General features: G+C 40.1%; 1 protein-coding gene across 2 annotated transcripts; it reads right to left on the reverse strand.

The window, feature by feature from the left end:
- Positions 1–3440: 3440 nt before the first annotated feature.
- Positions 3441–13325, reverse strand: LOC112562406 (phenoloxidase-activating factor 3-like). Of its 2 annotated transcripts, none has more exons than XM_025235658.1 (12): positions 13016–13325; positions 11958–12047; positions 11586–11711; positions 10308–10424; positions 9868–9974; positions 9275–9339; positions 7491–7681; positions 7137–7311; positions 6206–6339; positions 5749–5886; positions 4551–4717; positions 3441–4278 (listed from the first exon to the last, which is right to left on the reverse strand). In XM_025235658.1, the coding sequence occupies exons 2-12, from the start codon at positions 12040–12042 to the stop codon at positions 4105–4107; spliced, it is 1479 nt and encodes a 492-aa protein (XP_025091443.1). In that variant the 5' UTR covers positions 12043–12047; positions 13016–13325; the 3' UTR covers positions 3441–4104. The 2 variants fall into 2 exon arrangements, with proteins under 2 accessions (XP_025091443.1, XP_025091442.1); XM_025235657.1 differs by having other exon boundaries at positions 6206–6354.
- Between the last annotated feature and the right edge of the window lie 13 nt (positions 13326–13338).

Below are 13338 nucleotides of genomic sequence, written 5' to 3' on the forward strand. Positions count from 1 at the left end.
TCTCCTCTCACTGTAAGAATTATGGAAATATTTAGACACAATGCATTACACGTCCTTTGTAGATAATACAATATCAGATTACACGGTATTGATATTAGAGAGGGCCAGCTTTTTGGAGTCCTCAGCATGTTTACCACCACTTATAGTTATTGCTCTGAGTGTTGTTGACACCTTGAGCTTAAATGTTTGGCATCGCCATGTTTGCACCCAACAACATGGTCTGTTTGGGTGTACACAATTTTCGGTGTTTTTCTTGTATGTGCCGTTGTAGCTAGTGAAACTTAAAGATCAACGGAATTCGATTTTTCCATCGACTAGTAATGGTCTCCACCTTTAGACTGCCACTAATTCATTTTAACCCTTACCTAGAGCCCCGGTTTTCAAACGTTTCCAGACAAAACCACTTTCGAAAATTTGAATTGACAGAGTACCACCTCCCAACCCTACCCCCAATGAATACATATATATATATACTAGTCTTGGACTTTGTCATGGTGTTCACGTACCACTTACAGTTTGAAAACTGGGAACACAGGAGATCGGAAGTGTTACGGTCACGTGACATGATAAGACACGGTCAGACCTCACGTGCAAGACGAAAGAATGTCAAAGAGCGCGTCAAGTTTTGTTGTTGTTTATTTTGAAAACTAGAATGTCCGAGAAGGGTGTAGCTAGGAACTTTAAAGCCCCACCGGTCATAAAATTGTCAAACTTTTTACATTTTGGCCATTTTGAGATTACTTCATACTGTCAAAGTTCAAATTCTGTTCTATTCACTCACCAAGACCGTCGTAGCAGCTAAAAAATGTAACTCAGTGAACTGAATTCTGCTGTCGAAATCACCATCAGTCATGTGGTAAGCGAGCTGAAAATAAAGTGAAGTTTTAATTTCTGCTGTAAATCTCGGTAGTAATCAGAACTAGATGTGAACATTTACACATTTGAGTCAACGTGCAATGCTAGTTATTTATGTACTTTGTCAGGAATGTAGGGAAACAGAGCTTTACATCTTTTGCACAGATAACAAAGGTTGGGTGAGGGTTGGATGGTCTTACTCCAACCAAATGTAACAAACAGAATGTGAAGACAATTATGTGTAACATTCCTAACAAACAATGAAAACTGCTATCTAGTCAAGTTTGTAGCCATTCAGTGTCTAGAGAGCACATCATTTTAAGCCCCTAAAAGGCCAGACAGCTGGTGCTTTTCCAAGAAATCTTTGACAGAAAATAAGATACCCCCTAGCCACAAAAATCAACCATCTTTAATCCATGTGACTACAGAGGTAATTCATAAAATAATCCTAGCATACAGAGGAACAGAACATGAGCAGCTGCCCAAATTCTGGTGCACTCAATGATATATCTGTATATTTCATGAATAGGTTATTCTTATTCCTATTTGCCCCCAGTTGAGCATAGGGCCGCAAGAATTCGTTATACTCCCCTATCAGCTTTTAAAATAATTCTTTAATTGATGTTCATCCCATCACCCTGCAACTGAAGGCTAAGAAAGATGAGAGTGTTTCCTACTAATGCTGCTACTTCAGTAGATGCTCACAAAAATTGGAAGCAATATATGTGACATCATCACTAAATGTTAGATAGCAAAAGACCAAAGATGGCAAAAACCATGAAGTTAGTGGACACTGAACTTCTATATAACTAACTAAACCTATAACTGTGTTGCTCAATGTTTGCAAACACCATTGTTTTTATTACTGTGTACTTCTCTGAAGCCTAGTCAGCAGTTGGGTACACAACACAACCATGTTGACTTTTCTAAAAGTGAATAAAATAATTAATTTTATTAGTAATGTTAAAGTTATATGTTGTAACACATTGAAAGATGGTTATATTTTTCATTCAACAGGTAAATTACATGAAAGGCTTAGATAAAACAAAGTTACTAAGCTTGAACTTTCTGTTCTCACTTTTTCCGTTCATTGTTTTTGTTACAGTTTGTTTACTTAAAATCCCTATAACTTTATATTGACATGTGATACAGGCCTAAAATTTGAATAAAGTTTTCTTTATACATATTTAAACCTTTCATGGGAGAGCTTTTTTTAAAAAAGTTAGTGGTTTAGTAGTTACTAAGCTTTCACTTTGCTTTACCTCGCCTTTTCAGTTTCTTGTTTTAGCAAGCTTGTTTACTTCAAAAGTTTATAACTTTATATTGACATGTGATACAGACCTAAAATTGAGTTGGAGTTTTCTGCATCTACATTTAAACATTTCTGTGAAAGCTTTTTAAAAAATATTGAGTAGTTTAGTAGTTACTAAGCTTTCTGTTTTTCTTCCCATGTTTTCTTAGTTTCTTGTCTTGGTTAGAGACTGTTTACTTCAAAAGCTTATAACTTTTTATTGACAAGAGATATAGTCCTGCAATTTGGTTGAGCTTTTCTCCATACAAATTTAAACATTTGTGGGAGAGCTTTTCAAGAAATATTTAGTAGTTTGGTAGTTATACCGTTTTAAATCAAAATTTCTCAAAATTTAACATGTTCACTGGACAGATTCTTCCTTTTCCTAGTCGCCCCCCCAGTGCAGCAAAAGGCCGCAACCACACCCCGCCATGGGACCCGGTTCTGGGCATCCCTTTCCAGTTGCGACCAAGTCATGCCAGCTGCCTCCGCCTCGCCGTGGACTGATCTCATTGGACATCTTCTCAGGGCATCTGATGGATAGGGTTGTGATGTCCGCATCCTGGTTTTTGCCTTGGCCGTGACAAGATGGGTCAGCGAGCTGACACCGAGGGCTTTCGCCAACACGGGTCATAGGTCATTCCAAAGAGGGATCCTCCCGTCCAGTCCCTCGTTGTGCTTGTGATGTATTTGCGGTTTCTGTAGCAGAGGTCTTTTACAGGGTGAAGTTGCTAGCCCCACCGCCAACCCTCCTTCTTCATCCGGGCTTGGGACCAGCTGGTTACTCGCGGGATTTCCAGGGGAGTTCTGAATCACCAATACCAGTGTAAACATTCCAGACAGTATGTGCTTAGAACTTGGTATCATCACGGAGCCAGTAAGACATATTCGTCGGAAAAAGACAATGCCCGGAGAAGAAAGTGCTGAAGCTGCTCTGTCGTTCAAGAACAAACTTTGAAGAGAAAATCTATTTGTCGACGGAGAGAGTCGTTCAGGAAATAACGAGTGGATTTGAACAGCTCCTCCGTTTCCTCAACATTTAGCTCCAGAAAGCTGCCGTCAAACCCCTCCTCCAGTCCCCCACGCAGGCCAGGTACTGTGACAGGGACTGCTCGTCTGTGAGAAAGCCCACAAGGGCCATGTCAGAAACACAAGCGCGGAGGGAGGAGAGTAAACAAATATGTAAATAGAAAAGTCGTCATAAGAGAAAAGACAACGACTGCATAGAACATCTTATTGCTTTCATCAACTTGTAGCACGATCATTCAAAACATCTGTAACTCTGTCATGCATAGAGATTTGAAAAATATACTTTATTTTTTAGAGGTGTGGACGATAAAAGACAGACTTTAAAACTTGTACACTACTGGGTAAAAGGAAAGCATAACAAAAGAATATAGAGAATAAGAATACATAAATGAAAGTACACTTGCAGTGTTGCACTCACCAAAGCCACTTTGCAACTGGAATACAACCTGTCTTTTTGCCTTTTACTCGCTACTAACGATTAGTTGAGTGCGTACAAATATCATCCATCATCCGTCATCGTCCGTCGTCGTCGTAGTCGTCATATCGGTGGATTTACACTGCTTCCCTGGCTCATTGGATATCTGTATGTGCTTTGACTCTGTATTACAATGTCGTTTGTTGTCATTTGTGTAAGGCACATTGAATTTTCTCTCTAGTGGAGAAATGCGATGCATACATCATTATATACTGCTGCTACTACTACCACCAACAGCAATACCACACTACTATCATGATTACTATTATAATACACTACAAACATTCACTCAAGCATGATTATTGTTATAATCTCTGACCGTGTCAGTGTTTAGTTTACTGTTTTTTTCTGTGTCCGTGAAGGACTGCAGTCTCCATGTCTGTCGATTTCTTTCTCTTCTGTGCATGCACGCACGCAGGATGGAGTGTTTGTATATACAACAAAAACTATTGTCTCAAATAGCCTTTATAGTGTCTTCAATCCACTTAAGGTAGAACTGAACCGAAGCATAAACTCCCGGAAGTCCGAGGTTTGCACACCCGATGCCATTGCTGACGACGCCGATGATGGTGTGTCTCTCATGTGCAGCTGTTCCCAGGTTCCAGAAAAGTGGACCCCCAGAGTCGCCCTGGTAAATGTACAACAGGCCAGGTATACTGCTCCTTGTGTGCAGCTAGCAAGTTTGTACCACATGGCTTACACACCTACAGAAATCTATGCAATCACTTCGAAACTAGTCGATTTAAATTACTCACCATCAGAATGATTAGCATTATATTTTTATACATTCTTAATAACCTATTCTTCTCACGATGCTGTATCATATAAGTTCAATCTAAAACACATTTGCTTAGCAAGCTAAACAGACAATGTTTGTTTAAACCTCAGGGCTTTACTTACCTGACAAGAATCTTTGTCTTTTAGTTGATTACCTATGGCACACATTGTTCCAATGGGTAGGTTGTCAGGACGGTTTAGACTAAAACTGAGAACCTTTGCACAAGTGTTGTGGTCAAGCAGAGTCAACTGTACATCCAGCTGTAAGTCCGAATAGGACTGGGAATTCTCTAAAACATTTTGTGACAAATAAAGAGGGGCATTCAATGTGGTCAGGAATGATGAATATGACAATCCATATTTCTTCTTTTAATTCTTGACAGTTTTTGACACAAAAATTGGGACAGACCGTTTTTTAAATTACTAATAATGGGGCCAACGTTCAACAATGTTCTCTGGTTACAGGTCTTTAGGCTTTAAATTTTCTTCTGCAAAATCTTCCCTACCATCCGAAATGTCTTTGTATCGCTGGCTTCTAGGAAATCTCTTAGAAACAGATAAAAACATGTAAGAAATGCTTTGTATTTATGACATATGGGAAATTCAAACTGTCTGAGAAGTGTTCAAGCAATAGAGAGAATATTCAGGTCTGAGAGTAGAGAAATACGGTGTTGTACCCGCTCGTGAACCTCAGCGTTCACATTCCATCCGAGTTTCATCTCACAGGTCAAACCTGGGTGTTAGCTTGCATCAGTAACCCTAACCCTAACCCTCTCTTATTAAAGACACATGCACCCCAAGCTGATCACCTTATGTGAACCACTTCAACACCTCAATCACCTGTTTCTTAACATCTCCTGTACATTACTGAGAGAGTTTAACACAAAATCAGTCTCAGCAATTATTTATCAAAAGACTCTACAAGCCACTTTTGAAAGTCATCGCCATCCACACATAAACTTGTAATCTTTGTTTCCAAGTTCTCGTAGGTAACTGTTTGTGAACAATTATCATTTTCTTGGAACATCGTCCTTGCACGACATTTGCCCTTGCAATTAACTCAACCAATTCCTCGCCACATGAAAGGTGTTGACAAATGCCTACTGTTCCCATCCTATTCTCTCCTTTCAGTTTTTATTAACAACAGGTACAATTATTTGGGCGCACAATGTATAGAAAGTTTAAAATAATGAAGACTTAGGTTGTAACATGTTGTTAACAATGATATCATAATAATCGAAAACGTTGAAGCCTCTAGTTCTGGTCAATGTGTAGCTCATTATTATGTAATTTGTCTCGATTTAAAAATATGATGACTTACGCTTTGTCTTCCCCCAGCCTGCGACTATACCCTGCTCTGGAAGGGTGGCATCAGCAGTTGGATGACATACTTTCATCACTAGCTGGGTGGGCTCTAGAGACTGGCTCAGTTTCAGAATGGCGATGTCGTTTACTGCTCCTGTAATTAAATCCAATGACATTTTCTTTAAACAGTTAATGATGCGTTGTTTCCCACTTTTACCTCAAATGTACTTGTGATGGAGTAGGGGAAGGAAAAAGGGATGTAAGGACAGTAAACGGTAACTAGAATACAGCCAGGGTCATCAAATTACAGACATACTGAGGCACTTTATTTTATACAACTAGAGACTACGGCTGGTGTAACATTTCTGGAACCAACTAATGCAAAATCCTTTTGGATTACACCATCTTGTATGTCATGAACAGTCTTTTAATAAACTTTTAAAAAGTGAATGTCAAGGGAGAGGTGATGCTACCTTCCTTGCTATAGTTGACGTGGATGCGCCCGGCAGCAACCCTCACACGCTGTTCACCAAGGTACCCTCCCACATCAAACTCCCTCTTGCCGGCAATGACCTCCAGCTCTGAGGTGTTCAACTCCCCGGTGGATCTGTTCGTCAAAAACCTGCAGGAAGTGTTCACAACCGAATGTTCACGTGGTTACACTATAATTAGCTCTCATTTCTATCGTACCATACTATTGTAGTATATATTATGATATAAGAAGTCCATCATAATATAAACACTTCCTTTATAATGAAGTAACATTTGTACATAGAGAAGATGGGTAGATAGATGAATGAATGACTGGGTAAATGATAAAGCTTCTGACTTACTAAGTGTCCGACCAAGCAGAAATCTTGTTGCCTTGTAAAAAGAACACTTACTGACATTAATACATAATAATTGCATAATAATAAACATTGCAATGATGTGTACACTTAGACCAAGTGTCGCCCACCAGTCCTCTCAAACAGGTTATTGCGGACACATCAAGTTATTTAGAAATTACGAATGTGCACAGCATTTATTTTTTTATTTTATAAATGAAATACATCATTTGAAAAAAGTAGTCATTTCCGCTGTTTGTACTTTCAAAGCATTCTCAATGTTAGTATTTTTATTTTTGTGACATAGCGACCGTAATTATGATGAGATTATTTTTCTTACGACACAATGAAGATGGTTATTGAGATAGGTAAACTTTAGTTTTACAACTGGGATCAGCGACTGTAGCAGAAAGCCAGAAACTAGTGTATTTGGATGTGTACGATAAGTTCAACCTCCCTACCTGATGATACTGACTCTAGTCAGTGCATTACATATCACCACTACGTTGTGATTCAATGTAAAATATGTTTATAATTAATAGTTTTGTTCAGATACTCAAATGAAGTGGATAACTACCCATCAACGCAGTGAGCTGCAGTTAGAATGTGATCGTAATCCCAGATGGTGCCTCCGCAATAGAAGTATCCATCTCTCAACAACATGACGACCCACGGGTACTGTCCACGATGTACCTGCTGACCGCCTACTATTCTAGGAGCAGGGTACAGCTGTGACTGACCACAGATGGTCCCTACACAATTCAAAATAAAACAAGAAAAAATGTGTTGGAACTTTATTAACTAACAAGTAAATGCTAGTACACGTCTGTCGTGTCGTTGTCGTTGTCGTAGTCGTTGTATCTGTCGTTGTCGCTGTCGTTACTGAGTCAACCAATATTTCCTCTCAACAACTCAAAAGTTTTCAACTCACTGGATATCGGTGAGGGTCCTGCGATTCTCCTGACGGAAGTCTTTGGGTTGATGTTGCTGACACAGCTTTTGTCCTGTGTTGTCAGCAGGCGTGAGTAGCCTTCTTCGTAGGCGTTTTGTATGTCGCCCTCGGTCATCGACTGGCAGGTGACATTCAGGTTCACTAGTAGTATTATGTTTCCGCCCAATCTTCTACAAACGGAAAACGCATGTGTAAATGATATCAGATTTTTCTTAAAACTTTTTTTCAAGTTGTGTACTGCATCTGAACAAAACAAAATGATGATGATGATGATGATGATGACGATGATGATGATGATGATGATGATGATGATGATGATGATGATAAAAATAATAAAGAGAATTTAAATAGCACTTTACCCCACAATAAAAGTATCTTCTAGGTTGTAGAAGAAGTGAACACTAACAGCACAGATGTGGAGTGCAGCCTTGCCATTGCATGAAATCTTTGATAAGTTAATAGCAATGTTCGGTGTCAGGACTGATGATAGAATTTGTTGAAAACTAGAGAAGTATTTGTGTCATAATAGGCATTATTCTTAATAACCCATTCAAACTATTCTCTTACTAGAGCAGAACAAGGAATACATTCTAACTGTATAGAAATAGATGCACTCTTAGACAAGAAAAGTAAATCAGACAAATAAATGAAATAATTTGAAAAAAGAATGTAAGCGTAATACACCTAGTTAACGGAGGATAATAATGAAATAAGGAAGTGAAATAGTCACGACCATGAGTCACAAAACTAGAGGTCGTCACATCTCCATCCCTCGTATTGTCACCGATGTACACAACCCTAACGAGAGAGCAGGCTCTTGACACTGAATTAAATAAATTGGTATTAAATTTGACAAGAAAAATAAAACTATTATTTAACTCCAGCGGACCTTACCTTGATATTTTTTGTTCAAGACCTTAATTCTGAGAATACGCTCGTGACATTAGCTAAGTTCCTTTGGGTTCAAAGTTTAACAAATATTGAGCATAAAGCAGCTGTCAAAACCAAAACAAAACATGAGCTCAGTGTTGTTGTCCCTAAACTCTATGCATAAGGGGCTTATTATACGGGTGGCTGGCATGTGGTCCCACCGACCCCTGGCATCAACCCCGACCACCCCCTTCCCATCCACCGACGGCGCCTCTCCCCCGCCCCTCCTCCACCCCCTCTAACTCTCTTCCTCTAGTTCCTGCTCATGACCTGGTCACTTCACATGGGCCTCGGATATTGGGGCTTTAATGTGAAACATATCTGACAATATAGCGGTGAAGTCAACTTCCAAACAGAGGAAAGGTGTCCTGCAAATGTCATTGTATCAAACAGATATTTGTTTTACTAAAGTCATTCATCACTTTGCCACCAGCTTCTTCCTCATCACTAAAGCCGCATCTAGCATCTACTGTCACACACGTGCTCTCTGGCATCGAATATTCCAGGTAGCAAAGCTTACACACCTTCTAGAATGGTCTAGGGACCGAGATAAACCCTTTTGGTTACACCGTGAGGTCAAACACCGATCACAGCGCCGCCAGCTACCGGGTGGCACCCGCTCAAAGTCTCCACCATTTGACTCCAGACGCTGACACCCTTGTCTGATACTGTCCAGATTCATCTACGTGAACATTTTGTATCACATTTAATATCCTCTAATTACAAAATTAACTACCAAAACCGGATGTGATTACATAGTGTGAACTTTGAACTCTCTTTGAACTTTTGTACTAGTGCTTATCCTGTGATTATAAACTATTTTTTTCACTTACACAATGTGTTGCGCTACAGACTTGATGCAAGAAGACTGCGAGCTGGCCTGAAAGATCTTTTTCACCTGTGGATCACAAAATTCAAAACAAATTCAACAGGACAATGAGAAGATGCGAGTTATACTTTGCCACAATATCGTCCTTCAACAAAAGTTTGTCTATATATGTCTATGTTTTTATGTTGAATGAATAAGTGAATAAAACACAAGTCATCAGTTCACTACTAATTTCATTTTTATAAAGATGTCAAGTAGATGAAATGCAAGGAATAGATTATGAGTGCACCCATTCCCTCACCCAAACAGAATCAGTTTTTACAACCGTCATTTCAGACATTAGTAGATATGCACTAAGATGGTCGGAGCCAACAAGAGATAGAAAGAGAGGCAGAGGCCTAATGTGAAGGTCGATGAGTGAAGTCCTGTAGTTAGTCGCTGGACAGTGGACGAGACATCACATGCTTACATCCCCGACCTCAACATCAGTCTTCGTGGGGAAAGAAGTAAAAGAAAGAAAGAGAGGAATGAGTTCGACTGAAAGCAAGACTTGAGCACATGTGGAGTGTGAGAAATGACAGACACAAACTCACTGACCCAGTGATCAGCCTTCATGATACTCTCTTTGTACACCTGACTGTCGGAGTTGTTCATGTCTGATGACCATGGCCAGTGCAACACAACATACGCCCCAAAGTTGGCATCTGAGGTAACATCATTCAAACAGTCTACATACACTTCCACAGTACAAGCAATATCCTAATTGTGTTATAACGATTTGCAAAAGAAACAAAATGATTCTGCTAGTTTCAAATACTCTAAAAACTAACAGGAATATAATACCAGCAAATGTAAATAAATGTCACCGCCATGATGTTATATTCATTTGTTAATTTACTTCCCTGGGAAGGGTGTGGTTCACCTGCTAAATGTATGTGCTACATTGTAAAAGTGAAAACATTTCATGCTGCATGTGTTGCTAGGAGACAAAGATTTGTCACAGTGTACCACTCTACTCATTTTGGGTCACCACACACCTTTGCTGTAGTCCAGCGCCCCTGCAGGCGGAGACGCGAGGCAACTCACAGTTCCTTCCTTATGACTTTCTCTTACATTACTTTCTTCTCCATTCCTTTCTTCTCCATTCCTTTTCACTGTAAAAGAAAGTCAGTAGACGCTTTATTTCTCAGCTGCATCATCTCATGAGAACAATTGACACTAACCCTGGTTGTACATACGTGTTGTGGTTGTCCACCATATTGTGTGGTGTCTGATAAGTGGAGACGTTTGTCGCACGGTTTCCAAGAAAATGTGATTAAAGACAAGTGCAGAACAGTTTGTAATCAAGTCACAGTTGCAAACATTCACAGATTGTCGCAGTCTGTATAGACTGGCGGTGTCTTGGTGGTGGTGCTTTTTATAATGAGGATTCGGTGTAAACTCTAAACCTTGTAGTGGAATACAAACACTTTGTTCTCTCATTAAATTAAAATAAAGTACAACTAACAAATTTCACGAGGCAAGTCTCTCCAAAGTTCCTTCATTCAACGTGCAAATGGTCGTGATGCTCATGTCAAGGATGTGGGTTTGAAGTTACTAGTAGTGACTAGTTTCTATCTGCACCTCGGTGGGAAGCGGACATCTATGGTTACTTCTTTTTGTTGTTGTTGTTGTTGTTTATCACATAAGACCTTATCTTTGCCATCATTACATACAGTGCAGGCGGTCACAATAACACTTAGATGTAAATACAGTACAAACAGTGCTCTGTGCACCTGTACGTGGTAAGACAAAAGCAAGCCTACAGCGAGTTTTATAGTAAATACAGACTTGTCAATGAATTCTCATCACATAGAGGGTGGATGATTGTTTTTCTTACAATAGCTTCTAAAACACAGTTTACAGCTGGTTTATGAATGCCTGTATGTCTTCGTTTTCTAAGGAGTGCACCGACTGACTCTAGTGATGTTTGTGAAGGACAATCTCAGTCATGGCCAGTACACTCACATTCATCTGCACGTTCGTTCGTTCAAAATTGAAGGACACAGGGAAAGTCTACACCTGGTTCCTGCAGGCCCTCTATACTTTCATTGTATGTTAATGTCTCAAAAAGTGCAGCTTTCCGCCCTAATGGACAATCACAGAATATAGCTCCCTGACATGCACCCGCCAAATAACAGCCACACCCGCTTAATTAATCGTGTACACGCGAAGTCATGTTCAGAGGAAGAAAACGTGAGGAAGACAAGAACTGAGCCCTACACCCTTACTTTCATGGTGCATTCCGATAGAAACAGTAACAGCACAATACTCACTGCCAAAGTAAACAGAGACAGCGATGACCCCAGCGATGAGAGCGATGACTAAACATGCAGCGAGCAGGCGACGACACCCCAGTCTGCTGATGAATGTCCTGACTGATGTCTTTTGAGCGACAGCACCTGTACCACATTTTTATACAAAATACAACAACCGTGTCTGACAGGGGCCAATAACAACTCATGGTCGTAAATTCAAATGATACAAATACTAACTGATGTCTGAATGGTCAGAGTAGAAATGCTTTGTGTCAAAGCAAGACTTGTAAACAATAAAATTAGTTTTGACTTTCACGAAGAAATATTACAAAATTTGACTGTTAAAGTCTAGTTATTGTCTTTGTGGGCAATAACATCAAGAATTCTTACCTCCTGAAGGATTTCCCTGTTCAGGACTAGTACTGTCAGAGCAGACTTCAAGCTCCGTGCGATTGTCGAACGCCAAGTTGTGCATGGTGTCTGGAAAATTGGAAAAGTGAGTAACTGGAAATAGCGGGCAAGGACAGGCCGGTGACCTGTCAAATCCACACCTTGTGACAAGCACTTAGCCACTTAGCCAACAGGTCCCTTCACGTGTTCCTCAAGGAACAAAGCTGTCTCAGAATTCTGTTCAGCTATGATTATTTAGAAGAGCTCTGGAGCAAGGGTATGAGACTGTCAACAGACTGCAGGCAACACCCGGCACAGAAAAGGTCTGACACCCTCACTTCTCTAGCATTGTGCCTGAGTCTTTGTTTGTGAGAGTGTGGGGACTGATAATAGTACAGATGGACAGCGGGAATAACAGATAAAGAGGTACAAACACGCACACACACAGGTAACACGTGTCCTAGTTACAGCAGCTCACAGTGAAAAGTGAGGAGCGGTAAGAAATGTTAGAGTTCATGATAAAAGTTGTTTTTCTGAACAGATCAGATCTTGTCAAAGATGTTTCCATGGTTGTCAAATGTTGGTGTATGACCATTTGCCAAACAGAGACATTAGACACCGTGTATAACTATAAATGCCTGTTACTAGCCACAGTGTTATCAGCACTTTAATGTGACAGAACATGTAACAGACGGAGGTCTTCGATACCCTCCATGCCTCCGTCTAAACTTCCCTCAGTAGTGCATTCCCCACTCCCCACCATATCCCCACTGAGAACCGCCGAGGCAGCTGTCAAAGACCTAATATAAGGCTACCTCAGAGGCACCAAGCGTTACATGGTCATACTCTACTGATACTTCTTTCTTTATCTTTGACACAAGGGTCCACAATAAATTATCTTATAGACTAAACCTTATTTTTTAACAGATGTCTACAGATTAAAAAAAATCAGTCGAAACTAAAGAGGCCAGGGTAAGGACCAGTTATAAGTTCATAACCTAATGTCACTCATTACTTTCTCCTCTAAAAACACTGTAAAATACACTCAGGTCACTTACCGAATGTTTCTGAGCTCTTGTGTGTAAAGGACACAAACTTCAGTCCCTCGTCAAGGTTTGCAGACAAGATCACAGCTGGCACGTGAGCTGTGAAGACAGTTTTCCACTCTAAGATTGTTTTTCAATCAATTCTTCGATTCGAACGAAAACTTAATCACTTTAGTCATGGAAGTATAAAGCGCTGAATACAACTTCAAAAAAATATTGTATCGATGTTTCTCGTTCTATGCGAAAGACTAAAATGAAAGAGAATAACGAAGGCGACCTGTTGCATGGCAGCTTGAGGTCAGGTGGCTGTCACACGTGCGGTGCCACGCCCTCTG

The sequence above is a fragment of the Pomacea canaliculata genome, linkage group LG4, assembly GCF_003073045.1.
Source record: "Pomacea canaliculata isolate SZHN2017 linkage group LG4, ASM307304v1, whole genome shotgun sequence".
Lineage (NCBI taxonomy): Eukaryota > Metazoa > Mollusca > Gastropoda > Architaenioglossa > Ampullariidae > Pomacea > Pomacea canaliculata.

What these genes read in the sequence shown, in the direction of transcription:
- LOC112562406 (XM_025235657.1), bottom strand. Translation starts at nt 12,042, where the DNA reads ATGCACAACTTGGCGTTCGACAATCGCACGGAGCTTGAAGTCTGCTCT. An exon ending in GGCGCTGGACTACAGCAAAG is followed by an intron (nt 9,975 to 10,307) that starts GTGTGTGGTGAC and finishes ATGTTACCTCAG; the next exon opens with ATGCCAACTTTGGGGCGTAT. An exon ending in GCAGCTCACTGCGTTGATGG is followed by an intron (nt 6,355 to 7,136) that starts GTAGTTATCCAC and finishes CACTTCCTGCAG; the next exon opens with GTTTTTGACGAACAGATCCA.